We start from the raw sequence: 16308 nt of genomic DNA on the forward strand, positions 1-16308 counted from the left end.
TCTTAGCTGTATATTTTATTTTTATTTTTGATGTTAATGCAATGTCGATTGCACCTATAATTGAGGTGACATCTGCCATGAACTTTTGTCAATTTGTCAATGTTTTGTATTGATGATCACTTTGTTGGTGCAACTTATTAAATAAATAAATAAATAAATAAATAAATAAATAAATAGCACCAAGCTAGAACTTTTTTCTTGTATTATAGTTGCTTTTACATTTTTAATTCCATGAACGATGATTTCATGCAGCCACCTTGATACCTGAGGTGGAAATCGCAATGTTAAGTGCATAACGGCTGTGGTTTATACCAAAGGTTGTAAGATAGATAAAAGATATACATACTTAGAAGAGAGGCAAAACTTACATACGTTCCGTCATGACCTATGTAAGTCTAGTGTTCACTCACACGACCCGTATGCAAATAAGCTTTCTCAAGATCATCCAATTCTGTTTCTGTATAACCGTCGGAGCACCGTGGTACGTGTTCACCTTCACGACGATCTAAATTTAGAAGCGATACGTAAGTATCTTAAGATACTACGCTTATGTATATACGCTTTGTCGAAGTAGCGTTTGGACGCTACTTTAAAGTAGCGTCCAAACGCTACTTCGACAAAGCGGCGCGAAACGAAAACCCTGTTATTGTGGCCGCCGCTAATTGCTTGTCCAACCCATGCGACGGGGCAACGCAAATCCACAATCGACCAGCGACACAGCCCACTGAGTTTCTTGCCTGATTTTCTTAGTAGGTAGCAATCATATCTGGTGGTAAATTTTAATAAATTTTAAAATTTTAATCACTGCTCTTGCTTGGGCTAGTATATTACTAGCAAATTCAGGTTGCTCAGCTGCAAGCTGGTGTGGAGGTGGCAGGACTTCTTGTGAGTTGGCACGGGTAGGTACCACCATCCTGCCTATTTCAGCCGCAAGGCAGTAATGCGTTTCAGTGTTTGAAGGATGGGGCAGCCGTTGTATACGGAGACCTTAGAACTTATATCTCAAGGTGGGTGGCGTCATTTACGTGGTAGATGTCTATGGGCTCCGGTAACCGCTTAGCACCCAGGTGCTATATTATAAAAAAATCCCTAGAGATCAATCAACTTTGTATTAATGAATACACATGTGTTTTAAAGCTACTATGTCATATATTTCGATTTATAAATTTAGTTTTAGTCTTCAACAGAGCTTGTGTTTGAATGAAACGAATTTTGAAACTATTAAACATATTTCTAAACTTGAAAATAATTTATATAAATCCGTGTTAAAGTACACGATACATTAGCTAAAGTGCAAACATCATTTAATGTGAAATTTTATTTGAAATTAGGCTGCTTTATTGCTGTCTAGAAAAGCTGAGCTTTGATAAAAAGCTGTTAATGTTTGTTAAAATGTGCCCGTTATTTTCTTTGAAATTATTTAAAAAGACATATGTGCTTTTTTTTTAATTTTTCGTTAAAAGGACAATCGAGTTACCAGCTATCGTTTTCGTGATATCGTAAAAACAATTTTCTGTTTTAATTATGAATGGCTTAACAGAGGAACATTCTAATATTTTTGATTGTACAGAATAATAGTATTATCTTCAAGGTTTTTGGCCAGAAGATGACAACATATAAGTTACATGACATCAGAGATTCAAATTGGTTGTTCTTACACACGCAGATTCAAATTGAAGCTTAATCTACCGATACCAATCAAAACAGATGCAGATACTAATTTTGCTGCTGTAATTTTTTACTATGAAAAGCCATTCTTCGTGGAAACTTGGCGAGCACTGCTATAGAATAGGCATAGCACTTGATGAGAACATAGAGAGATCTTCATAGGTTAGCCGGCGAACGCAACATAACAGAAATAACAGTCCACTTGGTGTTAACTGGTTTTCGGAGCCCATAAACTCCAAAACTTTAATAGCCATTTTGCGACATGAGGTCCGAGTCCTGATTAAGTTGTATTTTTTAATTATTGCATAAAAGGTTGGAGGAGCTCACAGCCCACCTGGTGTTAAGTGGTTACCGGAACCCATAGACATCTATAACGTTGTCCCACTAACTAATGTGGCAGAACTAAAAAAAGTGGTCTCACCAGCCCTCCTGCCGTCAGTAATCACGTATATAATAAAATTCCATAAGCTTCTACGCAATACCTAAAGGATAATTGGTCACGGGAGACTTTAGCGGCGTTTGCAGAAATGTATCCTTTGCGGTAGGACATTGAGGAATAAAGGAGACTTGTAATCACATCGGTGATAAGAACGAATGGCAATAATTTACATAATTTCTTCTTATCTCTAGTTATTCTGCAAATGAGCATGCCATCGTTATATGGGTGCTAAAATTCAATGACAATTGTCAATATATAGGCCTGTGAAACGTTACGTCTCTGTCAAACGCGCTAAGAAAGATGATTACATTGAATATTATCATAGTGTTACTAGTTATGACTAGTGGTAAGTTTTATTTATATTTTTTTTAAATAGGCATAGCAATTGTGAGTACGCACGTGTATTTTTTTTTTATTTTTTTTTAACGCTGGGGAATCCTTTTACGGATACCCGGTCCGGGGGGGTAACGAACCGGGTTATGTCTGACTCCGGCGCCTCCTGAGAGGAAGAGGGGGACGAGAAGGTCCTCCACCTCCCCGAATTCCTCGCAAGAGACTACGCCTTAAAAAAGGCGCGCGAAGCACTTGCCCCGCAGAACGACTACCGACTAAACCCCATCGAGCTCCACCACATCGGCTACACCAGACCTACGGTACCGCAGTGCGCGCCGAAAGTCCGCCTTCGCCGGTACCCGTCCTGATGATAAGATGGGATTTCATCTCCGGGAAAATCCCGAAGGACGTCATTTCGGGAGATACACCGTGGGCGGCGCACAGGAGCCACCTTGCACCGCCCCACCACCGGACCGATAGTCGAGTACCGGGCGCCCCCGCAACCGCCACCTGATAGTCCCTACGGGGGCTGAGCGGGAGCTTCACGCCCGCGCCGGCCATCCCGCCTTCTGCGCTGAGGTGCTGAAGAGGGATCCCACTCCCTTTCATGCTCCTCAGCCTCACGGGACGCCATTACCAAGTCACAAAATCTGGCCATGGCCTCTCACGAGCCCTGATCCTCTAACATGCGGGCGACGACAGCCCGCAGGGAGAGGTTTCTCCCCAGCACCGCGACGAGATCTCACCGCGAGTGCTCCCAAGGCGGGCACGTTTCGAGCGCGTGCTGCGCGTCATCGTCCGGGTGCCCGCACTGGTGGCAGCCCGGATGTGGCTCTCTCCTGCAGACCTTCCACAGGTACCTCCCGAAACAGCCATGTCCCGAGAGGACCTGCGCAAGGTGAAAGGAGAGTACGCCGTGACGCCGATCCGACCATGCCTCCAGCACGGGCACCAGGGCCTCGAGGGTGCGCCGGCGGGTGGCCGAAGTTTGGCCAAGTTCCTTCAGCAATCGCTCTCTCCACTTAGCGTATGCTACATGACGCGCAGCACGCTTCCACCGACCAACAGCCGACGGGCCGGGCGACCGTCCCCGACTCAAGGCCTGCGCCTATACCACCGCCCTGCCTATTTCTGCCGTGAAGCAGTAATGCGTTTCGGTTTGAAGGGTGGGGCAGTCGTTGTAACTTTCCTTGCGACCTTAAAACTTATATCTCAAGGTGGGTGGCGCATTTACGTTGTAGATGTCTATGTCTATGAGCTCCAGTAACCACTTAACACCAGTTGGGCTGTGAGCTCGTCCATCCATCTAAGCAATAAAAAAAAGCAGTGTGAAGTACTCGTAGTGCAAATGAAATTTTGAAGTATTTATTACGGTATAGGAGGTATAGGAGAAACTTGTCAGGTAGGTAGCGGCTTGGCTCTGCCCCTGACATTGCTGACGTCCATGAGCGACGGTAGTCACTTACCATCAGGTGGGCCATAAGATCGTCTGCCTGCTCGGGCAATAAAAAAAAATAAAAACTTGAACGGCGTCAAAGAGATTTTCAATTGATATATTTTCATGCAAATACATTTCTAACCGCAGTATATCGACGGTCGATCCACTGAATAAAGACATTTGCTTGAAAAATATCCCCTTAGCCACAAATTAGTATCTTAAAATTTGAACACTATAATTGTATTAGTTAAGAGCTATTGTACAAATAAAGCGACAGCGTGACTAAGATAACTCTACAGTATTAGAAAATTCGGATATAAAATATTAAATAATAATTACTAAATAAATAACTGGGAACAAATCCCGCATGCGGCCCCAATTTAGTTTTTTTCTGTGTAACAGAGACTGATAAACATATTTATATGTGTTTAAATATATACATAGATAATGAACACCTAAACAATGAGCAAACAAACCTGTTTGCCCGACACGGGAATCGAACCCACGACCCTCGGGTCCTGTCAGGTCCGCTGACTACTCTACCACCGAGTCAGACGTCAGTTCTGACAGTAATGACAATAATAAACGCGAAATGAAACAATAAACTTTTACTGTTAACGTTTTAACTACTTAGTTTTAATTATGGCAATCAAAGAAAATATGTACTACAGTTAAGAGCTGTTTTGTACATTACCACGCTAAATTCTAAATACTAGGTATAGTCGAAAGATAATCCCGATAGTAAAGTGATGACATAAATTAAAAACATTAAGTATTTCTTAAAGAGCTATCACATGTGTGTAATGTGAGTGGGCGCTCTTGCGTGTGTATGTAATCTTAACAACGTGGTAGTTAGAAGGAAATCGCATAAATTTCAGTCAGATGCTTATTATGTTGTTTTTTTTTGCTTAGATGAGTGGACGAGCTCAAAGCCCACTTGGTGTTAAGTGGTTACTGGAGTCCATAGACATCTACGACGTAAATGGGCCACCCACCTTGAGATATAAGTTCTAAGGTCTCAGTATAGTTAGAACGGCTGCCCCACCCTTCAAACTGAAACGCATTACTGCTTCACGGCAGAAATAGGCAGGGCGGTGGTACCGACCCGCGCGGACTCACACGAGGTCCTACCACCAGTAAAAAATAGTCTGTTAAAAATATTCTGTTATTTATTCATTTACAAAAGTCACTGCAAGTCCTAGCCCTTTCTTTGTTCACCTAACCAGTGAACACTAGATCTGGTAAGTCCTCGCGCCTCCGATCAAAAAACATTTTATTTAAGTGCGTTATCAAATCAAATTAGCCACAAGACAATCTTGGGTAAAAATGGGCATTCTTAAGAAAAAAATGGGTATTAAATCGCGGCCTCCACAGGCCGAGTGAAATACCATTATGTTTGTCAACGCGTTCCACTAAAGTTTTGGATTTGTCAATTGATTTCATATTACCAGTACAATGCAGATAATAAATATTACAGTAATATTATAAATTACAGCCAGTGCCGTCAAGGTCGGTACCTTCGATTTGTCCAGACTTGTTTTGAACGAGGAATTAGATGAAGACGAATCATTACTCGTAGATACGGCAGATAGTAGGATTGTGGGTGGACATGAAACTACTATTGAGGACCATCCTTATCAAGTGTCATTCATTGTCAACAACTCGTATTTTTGTGGTGGCATAATCTTAAGTCAAGATTGGATTATGACCGCCGCACATTGCGCTCAAAAGTAAGTAATGCATTTGAAATTTTAATATATTTACGAGTACTCTTGTTGTAAATCTTGTCAGAAATGTATTTACTTTGTTCGAGACGGTCCACTAGTCATTGCTAAAAGTAATATTAGGTCTATTTGCTTCTTTAATCTTTATCGAGCTGTTAAACATGTGAAAGGCTAAAGCGTGAAGAAAGCAGTTAGTTTCTAAAGGGTATAAAGGTCTAAAAATAGGCATAAAGGTGTCATGTTAATGAGAAATAAGAAAAATAATAGTTTAAAAAAAAGCAAAAAAAATACGCTATAATAGAAAATCCAACTAAATTTTAATAAATTTAAATAAGTTTTCAGGATATTATCATAAATATTTATATCTTACTATTGATACCGTGCACCCCACGCTTTTTTTTACAATAAAATCATTTCTTCTTACAATATTTTTAATTCAAATTTATTAAATTTTTTTTTCTATTTTTTAGTTGGATTTTCTATAAAAGCGTTTTTTATTTTTAAATTTTAAACTATTTTTTTTTTTCATTTTTTAGTTAAATTTCAAATTTTTCAATATTTTCTTTCAATTTTTCAAAAAATTCATCTGAATCATTCGGTAAGTTATCCTGGTAGTTAGTTTCCCTTCTTAATCATCAATTCTAACAACGACTTTCCTGAATACTTAAGCCAAAATGTTGTGTTGTACTTTCAGTGTCGACCCTACAACAGTGGTGCTGCGGGCTGGTAGCACCTTCCGGAAAAATGGCACCATAATACCAATAGCTTTAGTAGCTAGTCATCCAGAATACGATGACCCTGCTTTCGACAAAGACGTTGCTGTCATGAAAACAGTGAAACCCATGGAGTTTGGAGAGACAATGCAGCCGGTAGCACTGCCAGCTCTGGGGGCGAAGTTGGAGCCGAATTCTGAAATCGTAGTCAGTGGTTGGGGGAGGACAGTGGTAAATATAATTTTCTCTATTTAATATTTAAGTTGATAAAGCCAATTACAGTCCCTTTATGGATGTAGCTCGCCAAGGCGCAATCGTGATGGCCGATCATCTTAAGGGTTATTACCGAAGCTATTATTTAAATTATAATAGATCTATACATCAAATATACATCAAAATAGTAAAACATTTATTTATATTTTTCTATTTGATGTACATAATTACGATTTCAACGTGACTATCCCAACGGGTTTGCCATTAGCGTTTTAAATCAACAAATATAAATGTGAAAATGAAATAGGGTAGGAAAATTAGATTAAAACCACGACCAGTGTAATTGAAGAGAATGAATAGTGCGGTCTCGTTGCGTATACGTACGAATTGCGTATTATGAGAATATTAAATTTAAATACAGATGGGATAAAAAGATAAAAGAAGATTGCGAAATGTGCCATGGATGAGTTTGTGAAATATAAAATGTTAATGGATGAAATGCATTCGGTAATGTTCGATGTAGACAGTGTATCTTGGATGTAGACAGTGTATCTCGGATGTAGACAATGAAGTATTCGAAATGACAATCGACCTATTAATTTTATTGTGTCTTTGAAAGTGGTTCCTTGCTTTGAAATAAATTTGTTACCAGCAAGGTGCTCCAACGATACCAGATCGATTGATGAATGTGACTCTGGACGTGGTGTCGCACTTTAAATGCAACCTGAGCTATTATTTGTACCTCACTGATAACATGTGGTGTGCGGGAAATTTCTTTTTGGGTGGAAAAGGAACTTGCCAAGTAAGTTTTTGCTAAACTAAACTGATTATTTGAAGCAGTTCAACAGTGGTTCTGATTTGGACAGCAACAATTTTGTTTAATCCAACCGAGTCTGTGGTACTGGTGGTAGGACCTCTTGCGAGTCCGCACGGGTAGGTACCACCACCTCGCCTATTTCTGCCGTGAAGCAGTAATGCGTTTCGGTTTGAAGGGTGGGGCAGCCGTTGTAACTATACTGAGACCTTAGAACTTATATCTCAAGGTGGGTGGCGCATTTACGTTGTAGATGTCTATGGGCTCCAGTAACCACTTAACACCACGTGCGCTGTGAGCTCGTCAATCCATCTAAGCATAAAAAAAATCAATAAAAAAAGTCAAAAGATTTTGAAGTCTGATAAAGAGCTGATATCACATGCTGCTCCAGTAGCTTATTACGGGAAATTATTTTGTACCTTGGAAGAGGGCCGTTCGTTTAGTGGCGGTAGAGGGTAATAAAAGCCCGCACGGGTAGGTAGGAATCGGTTTGACAGGTGTGTTAGCCGTCATAGTATTTAATTGAGACTTAAACCTCATGTCTTTTTTTTATTGTATTGATGGGTGGACGAGCTCATAGCCCACCTGGTGTTAAGTGGTTACGAGAGCCCATGGTCATCTACAACGTATGCCGCCACCCACCTTCAGACATGAGTTGTAAGGTCTCAGTTTTAACAGTACAAAAGCTGCCCCGCTCTTCAAACCGAAACGCATTGCTGCTTCACGGCTGAAATAGGCAGGGTGGCGGTACATACCCTTGCGGACTCACAAGAGGTCCTACCAACTGTAATCTAATATATAAAATTCTCGTGTCACAATGTTCGTTCCCATACTCCTCCGAAACCGCTTGACCGATTCTCATGAATTTTTTTATGCATATTCAGTAAGCCTGAGAATCGGCTACTATCTATTTTTCATACTCCTAAGTGATTAGGGTTGTCCACCCCTTTTTTTTTTTTTTTTTTCGGGTAGAGGGCCGAACCTCCTACGAGGTCCCCGCGCAAATGGGGCGCGCGGGGTATGTGAGACTCAACGATCTGCATGGTGTTGTGAGCAGACCGCGGGCCCAAGGATTTTAGAGCCCACCCACTAAACGACTCCCCTGCACTCTTACACCCGACGTCCGATCCCCTCCGAGGTCAGAACCCGGATGAGGTAGGGGGGCTACCGCGGTCAACACTACAACCAGACGGCGCGGCTCACCCCAAGGACGCCCAGCCGACGGAGCCTTCGAGGCGAATCGAAGGCTCTGAAACGTCGGCCGTCTCGGTACGGCAGCCCGTCGGGCCGCCCAGACGGTGCCGCTGGTGTCCCGAAATACCCCGCTGGACCAGAACCAGCCTGCCGGGTCGGGACGCGATACACCGTCGACCGGTCGCTCTATTCACTCCACGGCAGCGCGCTAGAGTGCTGGTAGCGCGCCGCGCGGCCTCACCCCCTCAGGTCGCCCCTTGACCTTCACCGGGGGGAGGCCGCCACCTACAGGGGCCGGGACGTACGGGCGTATTCCCGCCTCCGGCCCCCGGCTCGACGGCGACGGATCGGTGCGGAAAGGGAAGAGCTCTCCCTCTCTCGCTCCGCCGCCTCCTTCTGCGAGATGGTGGACTCGCAGAAGTCGAGCATCGCCTTCCAGGACGCGTCGCTTCCGAGCATCGTAGCCACGACGCGCGGCAGCGAGAGGTCCTCTCCTATGACCGCGACGAGGGTGGCGCGTTGCTCGTCGAATCCAGAGCAACGCGCCAGCGTGTGTTCCGCTGTGTCTTCCTCGTCGCGGTCCGCGCAGTGGTGGCACTGCGCCGTCGGTTCCCTTCCGGCTATCTTGTGTAAGTACCGGCCGAAACAACCATGGCCGGTAAGCATCTGCGTTAGCCGGAAGGTGAGGCATCCGCGGTCGCGGCCCACCCAGTCCGCGAGAACCGGGCGGACCGCCTCGACGGTTCGGAGGCCGGCCGACGGGTCCGCCAAGCGGCGAGACCACGCCTCCAGCACGGACCGCCGAGAGTGGAGCCTCCGCGCTCGAACTACACCTTCGCCGGGGCGCCCTTCCCCCCTAGAGCGGAGGTCGCTACGCCACCTGTAATCGGCAGCGAGCGCCTCCGCCTCCAGGTCCCAGGGTGGCGCCCCGGCGAGCAAGCACGCCGCCTCGAAGGAGACGGTGCGGTATCCTCGGATCGCCCTGACCGCGATCGCACGCTGCGGACGTCGCAGAGCCGCGACGTTCTTGCGGGTCAGGGCGCGGCACCATACGGGAGCCCCGTATAGTGCCATCGACCGCACCACCCCCATGTAGAGGCGGCGCGCCACCTGATCGGGACCCCCGACGTTTGGAAGCAGCCGGCTCAGAGAGCCGGCCGTCGCCATCAGTCGAGGGCCCAACTTCTCAAAGTGAGCGCGGAAGTTCCACCGACTATCCAGTTCGAGGCCGAGGTACCGAAGACCGGTCACCCCAACCCCGACGCGGACGCCTCCGATCACGAGGTGGGCACCCACAGGCGGCGCTCGTCCCGGCCCGTGAAAAAGCAGGGCCTGGGTTTTATCGAGCGCCACCTCGAGCCCCAACCGTCGGATCCTAGTGACGACGTGTGCCACGCCTGCGCACGCCAGACGGGCAGACTCCCGGTAGTCCCTCCCCGGAGCCACGACCAACGTGTCGTCGGCGTAACATATTACGCTCAGCCCGGGGAGGGGACCCCGAATGACGCCCCGCAGGACCCAGTCGTAGCCGATGTTCCACAGCAGGGGGCCCAGGACAGACCCCTGCGGAACACCGCGCTCGACGGGGAAGCGGTACATCGTCCCACCGTGTCCGATGCACTGGATCGACCTGCCCTCGAGGTAGGAGCCGATCAGTCGGCGGAGGTATGCGGGGACGCCGTGATACTCCAGCGCCCCCGCGATCACCGACCAGGGCAGGGTGTTGAAGGCGTTCCTTACATCTAAGGATAGCGCCATCGCCACCCCGCCCCGGGATACGGCTTCGTCGGAGAGGGCCCGCACGCGCAGAATTGCGTCGATAGTCGAGCGGCCCTCTCTGAAGCCGTATTGCTCCGCCGAAAGATCGGGACCCGTCTCGGTCAGGTGCCGGACGATGCGGGCGGCTACGATTCTCTCGAGCATCTTGCCCGCTTCGTCCAGCAACACGATGGGGCGATAGCCCGCGGGTGAGTCCGCGGGGCGCCCGTCCTTCCGCAGAAGGACCAGTCTGCCCGTCTTCCATTTCGACGGGAACCGTCCCGACTCGAGGCACGCTTCGAAAAGCCCCCCGAGCCGGTCCCCTAGGGCCTCGAAGGCCAAGCTCCAGACCCGGCCGTGAACGCCGTCAGGGCCGGGGGCCGTGTCTTTCGCTCTCATTTTGGACACGGCCGCATGGATCTCCGCCCCCGTGATAGGGGGAGGGGGCTCCTCGGCAGCGGGAACGCTGGGGCGACGTGGAGGTGTGCCCCACGTGGCGTCCATCTGGGGGGGCTCAAAGTCCCCCCCCGCTGCCGGCGGGAAAAGCGCGGAAACTATCTCCCGCAGCTGCCGAGGCTGGAGCCACTCGGTCACCGGGAGCGCCCACGGCTGCAGTTTCCTGCGAACCATCTTGTATGGGCGCCCCCAGGGATCTTCGTCGAGCGACTCCAGGAGAGTCTTCATGCTCTGCTTCTTGGCCTCGCCGATGGCCAGCTGCAGCGCCGTCTGCTTTTGACGACAGTCAGCGTGCAGCTGGGCCGCCGTCTCCGCGAACGCAGCGTCGCGACGACGGCGGCGGCGGTGGCGTGCGCTCCGGCGGCGCGCCCTCACGCACTCCTCACGGAGTCTCGCGATCTCGGGCGACCACCAGAACGCACCCCCACGTGGTGCTCGGGGGCCGACCCGGGGCATGGCGGCATCACAAATGTTTGCCATGGTGCCCCGGAACCAGTCGACCTCCGCATCCACGTCCGCGAGCCGCGCGGGTTTTGGCGCCCACGCAGCAACAGCGGCCGCCTCCATCAGCAACTCCTTGTTCATCCGTTTCAAGGCCCACCTGGGGAACGAACGGGGCGCACCTTGCGGGAGCTCCTCCTCGCCGCGGGCGCCCGCGGCTGACGACGACGACAAGGAGGAGGCGGAGAGCTCGAATCGGACGTATCTGTGGTCCGAGAGCGTCTCCGCCCCCTCGAGTACGCGCCAGCCGCGGGTTCGGCATGCGACGGACGGGGACGCGAACGTCACGTCCACATGAGACTGCCCGTTCCACCGCACGCAAGTCGCGACCGAACCTCTGTTTATAAGAAAGAGGCTGGTCGCGATCGCCCACTCCGAAAGGGCCTCGCCTCGCGCATCCGTGCGGGGGGAACCCCAAGCCGTGCACTTGGCATTGAAGTCCCCCGCGACGATGACAGGGCGGGACCCGAGGCGGTGTAAAAGCGCCTCGAGCCCGCCCAGAAACCGTTCGAATTCGGCGAGGCTCCTGTTCGGAGAAAAGTACGCCCCGATCACGACGGTCCCGTCGATCCTAGCCGCGACGTACCCGGGTCCCCTGGCCACCATATCCAAGGGGGGTAACGCCGCGGACTGTCGTAATATAATGGCCACGGAGCCGTCGACGTCCCCGATCCAGCAGTCCTGGTCAGTGGGGACGAAATACGGCTCCGCGGCGACAGCAACATCGATTGACCACTCCGCCATGGTGTGGACGAGGAGATCCTGTGCCCTGGCGGAGTGGTTCAAATTACATTGGAGGAAGCGATGGACGCAACCCATTACGGGGCTACGTCCATCGCTCCCTCGTCTGTCCCGCCCTGCGGCTCTTCTGGTGCCGCGGCGGGAACTGACTCACCGGCTGCCCTTTTTGCAGCCGGCTTCTTTTTCTTTCCGCCCCTCCTCGTTTTTGTAGAGGAGGGGGCGGACTTGCACGCCGGGCCCCCGGCCCGGTGGTCGGCCTTCCTTTTAGCCGCGTCGCACAAGACACAGTGAGGGTTGTCCACCCCTAACAATTTTTTTTTATTTGGCCTTTTTTTTTTGTTATAATGAGGTATTATGTGGTTGAATAAGGTTTTGTTATTTTTATTATATATTCCCTCATCGTTCACAGCGCTACATGCCTCTTTCATTCATTTACCACATCCTTACACACTTACAATAAGTTATTTTTTTTTTCTACACTAGAAATTTTCTAGAATTATTATATATGGCAAAACAATGTTTGCCGGGTCAGCTAATTATATTATACAAATTATTTTGCGGGTTTGATTTTTATTACACCATGCTATTCCTTCTCCGCGGAAGTCAATCATGAATATTTGGTATGTGCTTCATTAGAAAAATTGGTTATTAAATGTAAATCATATAATATTATGTATGTACCATTAATAAGTGTATGCTTCATTCTCACGCTGCATGTTTGTCCAAAAAAGTATTTTATGTATTGATAGTAAATATACATTCTATAGTGATGTTTGATGAGCTTTGTTTTGATAGTGTAGACAAATTCGATTTGTATACAGTTGATTGTTAGATCAGTTTGGCGGCGCTCAGACGACGCGTCGCCTCTGGAGCATAGCTTACACGAAATCTTAATTGCCAAAAATCAAATATCAGATAAATTTTTTAAAACAATATCAATACCGTACACTATTAGGTAGGTAGGCAGCGACTTTGCTGTGTCCCTGGCGTTGCTGAAGTCCATTGTCGACGGTAAACACTCACCATCAGGTGGGTCGTGTGCTGCTCGTCTGCCTACAAGGGAAAAAAAAGAAAAAAAAACCATTGCCACTAAAACCGTATGTTCCTTTTATCTGCTACTTTAAAAACAAAACAAAAAACATTTCCAGGGTGATTCCGGTGGGGCAGCTGTACAGAATGGGACGGTCATGGGAATAGTGTCCTTCGGAAGAGGATGCGGTCAGCCTTTGTCACCAAGTGTATTTGCTGCCACGTATTCGCCGGCCAATTGGAATTTTATTAAAGAAACAACGGGCTTATTGCAGTGATTAATTAAGATTTTCAATTAGTTTAACTTTTGTCTAGTGATTTTATGTGATGTCGAAATTTTATCTGCATATAAATTTAGTTTATGTTCGATGGCCTCGTGTTCTTTTTTTAATTTTAAAACCCCCTAAGGTCGTTTTTAATTTACTATTTTTAACTAAAAGTAAATAAATATAAATAAATAAAGATAAATATTTTACTAACAATCACGCCACGTTAACTGGTCCCGTGATAAGTTCATAAAGAACTTGTGTTACAGGTACCAGATATCGGAAATAAATGTAAGATTTTTATTATACACATACATATATTTAATATACATCCATAACCCTGGAAAAGACATTTATATTTATCATACAAATATCTTCCCTTGGCGGGATTCGAACCCGCGACCCCCTAGTGTAGTGACCATGTCACTTACCACTACACCAGACGGACGTTAACATTCGTTCGACGTAAACATTCACACTGACTCTAAAGAGCTTAGATTTTAATGGTTCTCATCAGGTTTCTTTTTTCGTCGTATGATTTGCATGTAAATCGCTAGGAAGCTACAGACACCGCGTATTGTACTGTCAAGATGTCATTTATCCAAAAATATCTTGAAATTTTCTCTACGCCGTATATGAATAAATGAGGACCGACCCAAGGGAAATTTAATGTCCTTTAATATAAATAAGCCTTTGATCTATACTCCTTGGCAAATTCAGGGAAAATTATAATAATAGAATTGAAAGCTAACATTAGAATGATTATTACTTTATTTAAACAGCGGACCTGATAAATTATTTTTCTTGGAATTTCTTGATTAGTTAATTACTAAAAAAATAAAACGTACCAACATTTACATATCGTAATCAGACCAATAAATACAGTGGAACCGCATCTGGTATTGGCAAACCAATTGTCAAAAGTACTTATGAATATCAGATCCCCACTGAGATAGAGTTCGGAAATATAAAGCTGAGAGTATCGTGTGCCTTTCATTCAAGATGCAGCGGGTTTGACACCAGCTCGTTCTCTTTTTTTAATGCTAATCTATTAGTACCCACTGGCTACTATTGAGAGGCTCTGTCAATAGCACTGGCAACTTTTCACTTCAAACCTTTTTTCCCTACCTATTCGTTGGTGGCTAAGAAGCTAGCCCAGCTCCGCCAGGATGGGTAGGTGAGCTCACGGGCTCAACTTGAGAGAATTTGCTAACAGTAAACCTAGTAAGAGCAGTGCTTCTATGGCTGTATCTATGGGCCAATTAGCTCAATGAACTCTTCGTCGTCATCGACGAGTTTGACGAGGACCAAACTGTAGCTTGTAATGTCAAGTGAAACGCATTACTTTACCTTTGTCATAATGATGACACAGAAAATTCATTGGAGTTAAAATGAGTTCGAATCTGCCTAATTTTTTTTAGTACCGTAGAAAAGAAATGAAATAAAAAGGAAAAGTTTGTTCGTTTGTTCTTTTAATAAAACTTCCTAACGCATAATAATATGTGCAAATTTCATCTCCTATTGATTAGCGTAAGCTGCAAACGAGCTCGCCCTCTACGTAATATAAAGCGGCTGTCTGACCCATTCTGTTGTGGTTTTTTAATCAAATTATGTGAGCAAAATAGAAATATAGAAGGAGAAAAACACATTTGAATTTCAATCAGCAATGTCAAGCACTCGGATGTGGGACGTGCCGGTAAATTGAAATAGGTAGTTGAGGTGTATATTTAGGAAACGTTCTGAGAAAATTGTACGGTGACTAGGATCTTTGAGAAAATCTACGCATTAAAAATAAGTTGGAAGTTGACTTAAACGTTACAATCTTAACAAACATATATTCTTGAAAAATTCTCTCTCTCTCTCTTTCTTATTACTATCAATTAACGATCGCACTGTGCCATCAAACAAGACATCATTCATATTCATATCTTCATTATAAGATCGGCGAGCTGATGAGATTACTCATAATACTGGTATATCTATTTGGATTTCTAGAATTTTCTATTGTTTTTTATTAAATCATTCACAGACATCTAATCTATATATATATAAAAATGAAACCCGTTTTCCGTTGTCACGACATAACATGAAAACGGCTTGACCGATTTGGCTTTTTTTTTTTTGTAGTTTTCTCTACTACAACTACGAAAACTACAAAAAAAAAACCTTGTGGTTCTTACGGAAACAAATATTAAGAAAATCTCTCAGAAAGATTGAAAAATATACATTTAATTTTGCATATTTTAAAAAACGCGCGTAACGAATGTCAACGTCATTCAATTTAAAACAAAAAATCTGTGGTAATCTGTGACACCACATCGATAACCGCGCTAACAAATGTCAACGTCATTCAATTTAAAACAAAAGAATCTGTGGTAATTTGTGACAACACATCAATAACCGCGTTAATAGGTGGACTTTTTGGCGGGAACGCGAGGAGTGAAGTTGTGTGATTTGTTTTATTTTGTCTATTTAGTGTTTCTTCGGGTTTAAATGTGTAATAATGGTGGTTTATTAACTGTTTAATATCTGTGAAAGTGCACAAATGTGGGAAAATAAAACAAAGCCGCTGGACGTAACTTCTCGGGATCCTCCAAAAAGTCCACTGAGATCTTAGTAAATGACCACCATTTTACTGAGATTATATTTCATCCCATATCATCTCATTTCATTTCATCCCAGTTGATTAATGTCTCAAATTAATCATCTTCATTTCATTTCACTCCATAATATCATTTTTCATAAAAATATGAATATAAATTAAAATAAGACATGACTTAAAGGTCTCAGTTACCAGGTCATAAAATCCCTTAAAAAAAAAAAACCGCGTTAATAATAATTTTATTATGTTTTTAATAAAGTTCGTTTTGTTTTAAAGACTAAGAAGTTTTTTGTTTGCTAATAAGTGTTTGTTAATCACGGTAAGTTCACTTCACTTCATATCGATTTTTGGTAACTTTCGGTGACTACACAATATTACAATTTTACATGGTTATATAGAAAATATATGAGATTTTTTAA

The 16308-nt window shown here is 45.3% G+C and overlaps 1 protein-coding gene across 1 annotated transcript; it reads left to right on the forward strand.

Annotated features, from left to right (window-relative positions):
- The first annotated feature begins 2396 nt into the window (after positions 1 to 2396).
- On the forward strand, positions 2397 to 13385 carry LOC119629360 (trypsin-2). Its single transcript, XM_038015012.2, has 5 exons — positions 2397 to 2453; positions 5374 to 5608; positions 6297 to 6546; positions 7181 to 7330; positions 13141 to 13385. Exons 1-5 carry the CDS (start codon positions 2408 to 2410, stop codon positions 13297 to 13299), a joined length of 840 nt encoding a protein of 279 aa, XP_037870940.1. The 5' UTR covers positions 2397 to 2407; the 3' UTR covers positions 13300 to 13385.
- The last annotated feature ends 2923 nt before the right edge of the window (positions 13386 to 16308 follow it).

The sequence above is a fragment of the Bombyx mori genome, chromosome 13 (assembly GCF_030269925.1).
Source record: "Bombyx mori chromosome 13, ASM3026992v2".
NCBI classification, from domain to species: domain Eukaryota; kingdom Metazoa; phylum Arthropoda; class Insecta; order Lepidoptera; family Bombycidae; genus Bombyx; species Bombyx mori.

Coding starts and splice junctions, on each gene's coding strand:
- LOC119629360 (XM_038015012.2), top strand. CDS start 2,408: ATGATTACATTGAATATTATCATAGTGTTACTAGTTATGACTAGTG. Junction 6,547..7,180: donor GTGGTTGGGGGAGGACAGTG/GTAAATATAATT, acceptor ATTTGTTACCAG/CAAGGTGCTCCAACGATACC. Junction 7,331..13,140: donor GTGGAAAAGGAACTTGCCAA/GTAAGTTTTTGC, acceptor AAACATTTCCAG/GGTGATTCCGGTGGGGCAGC.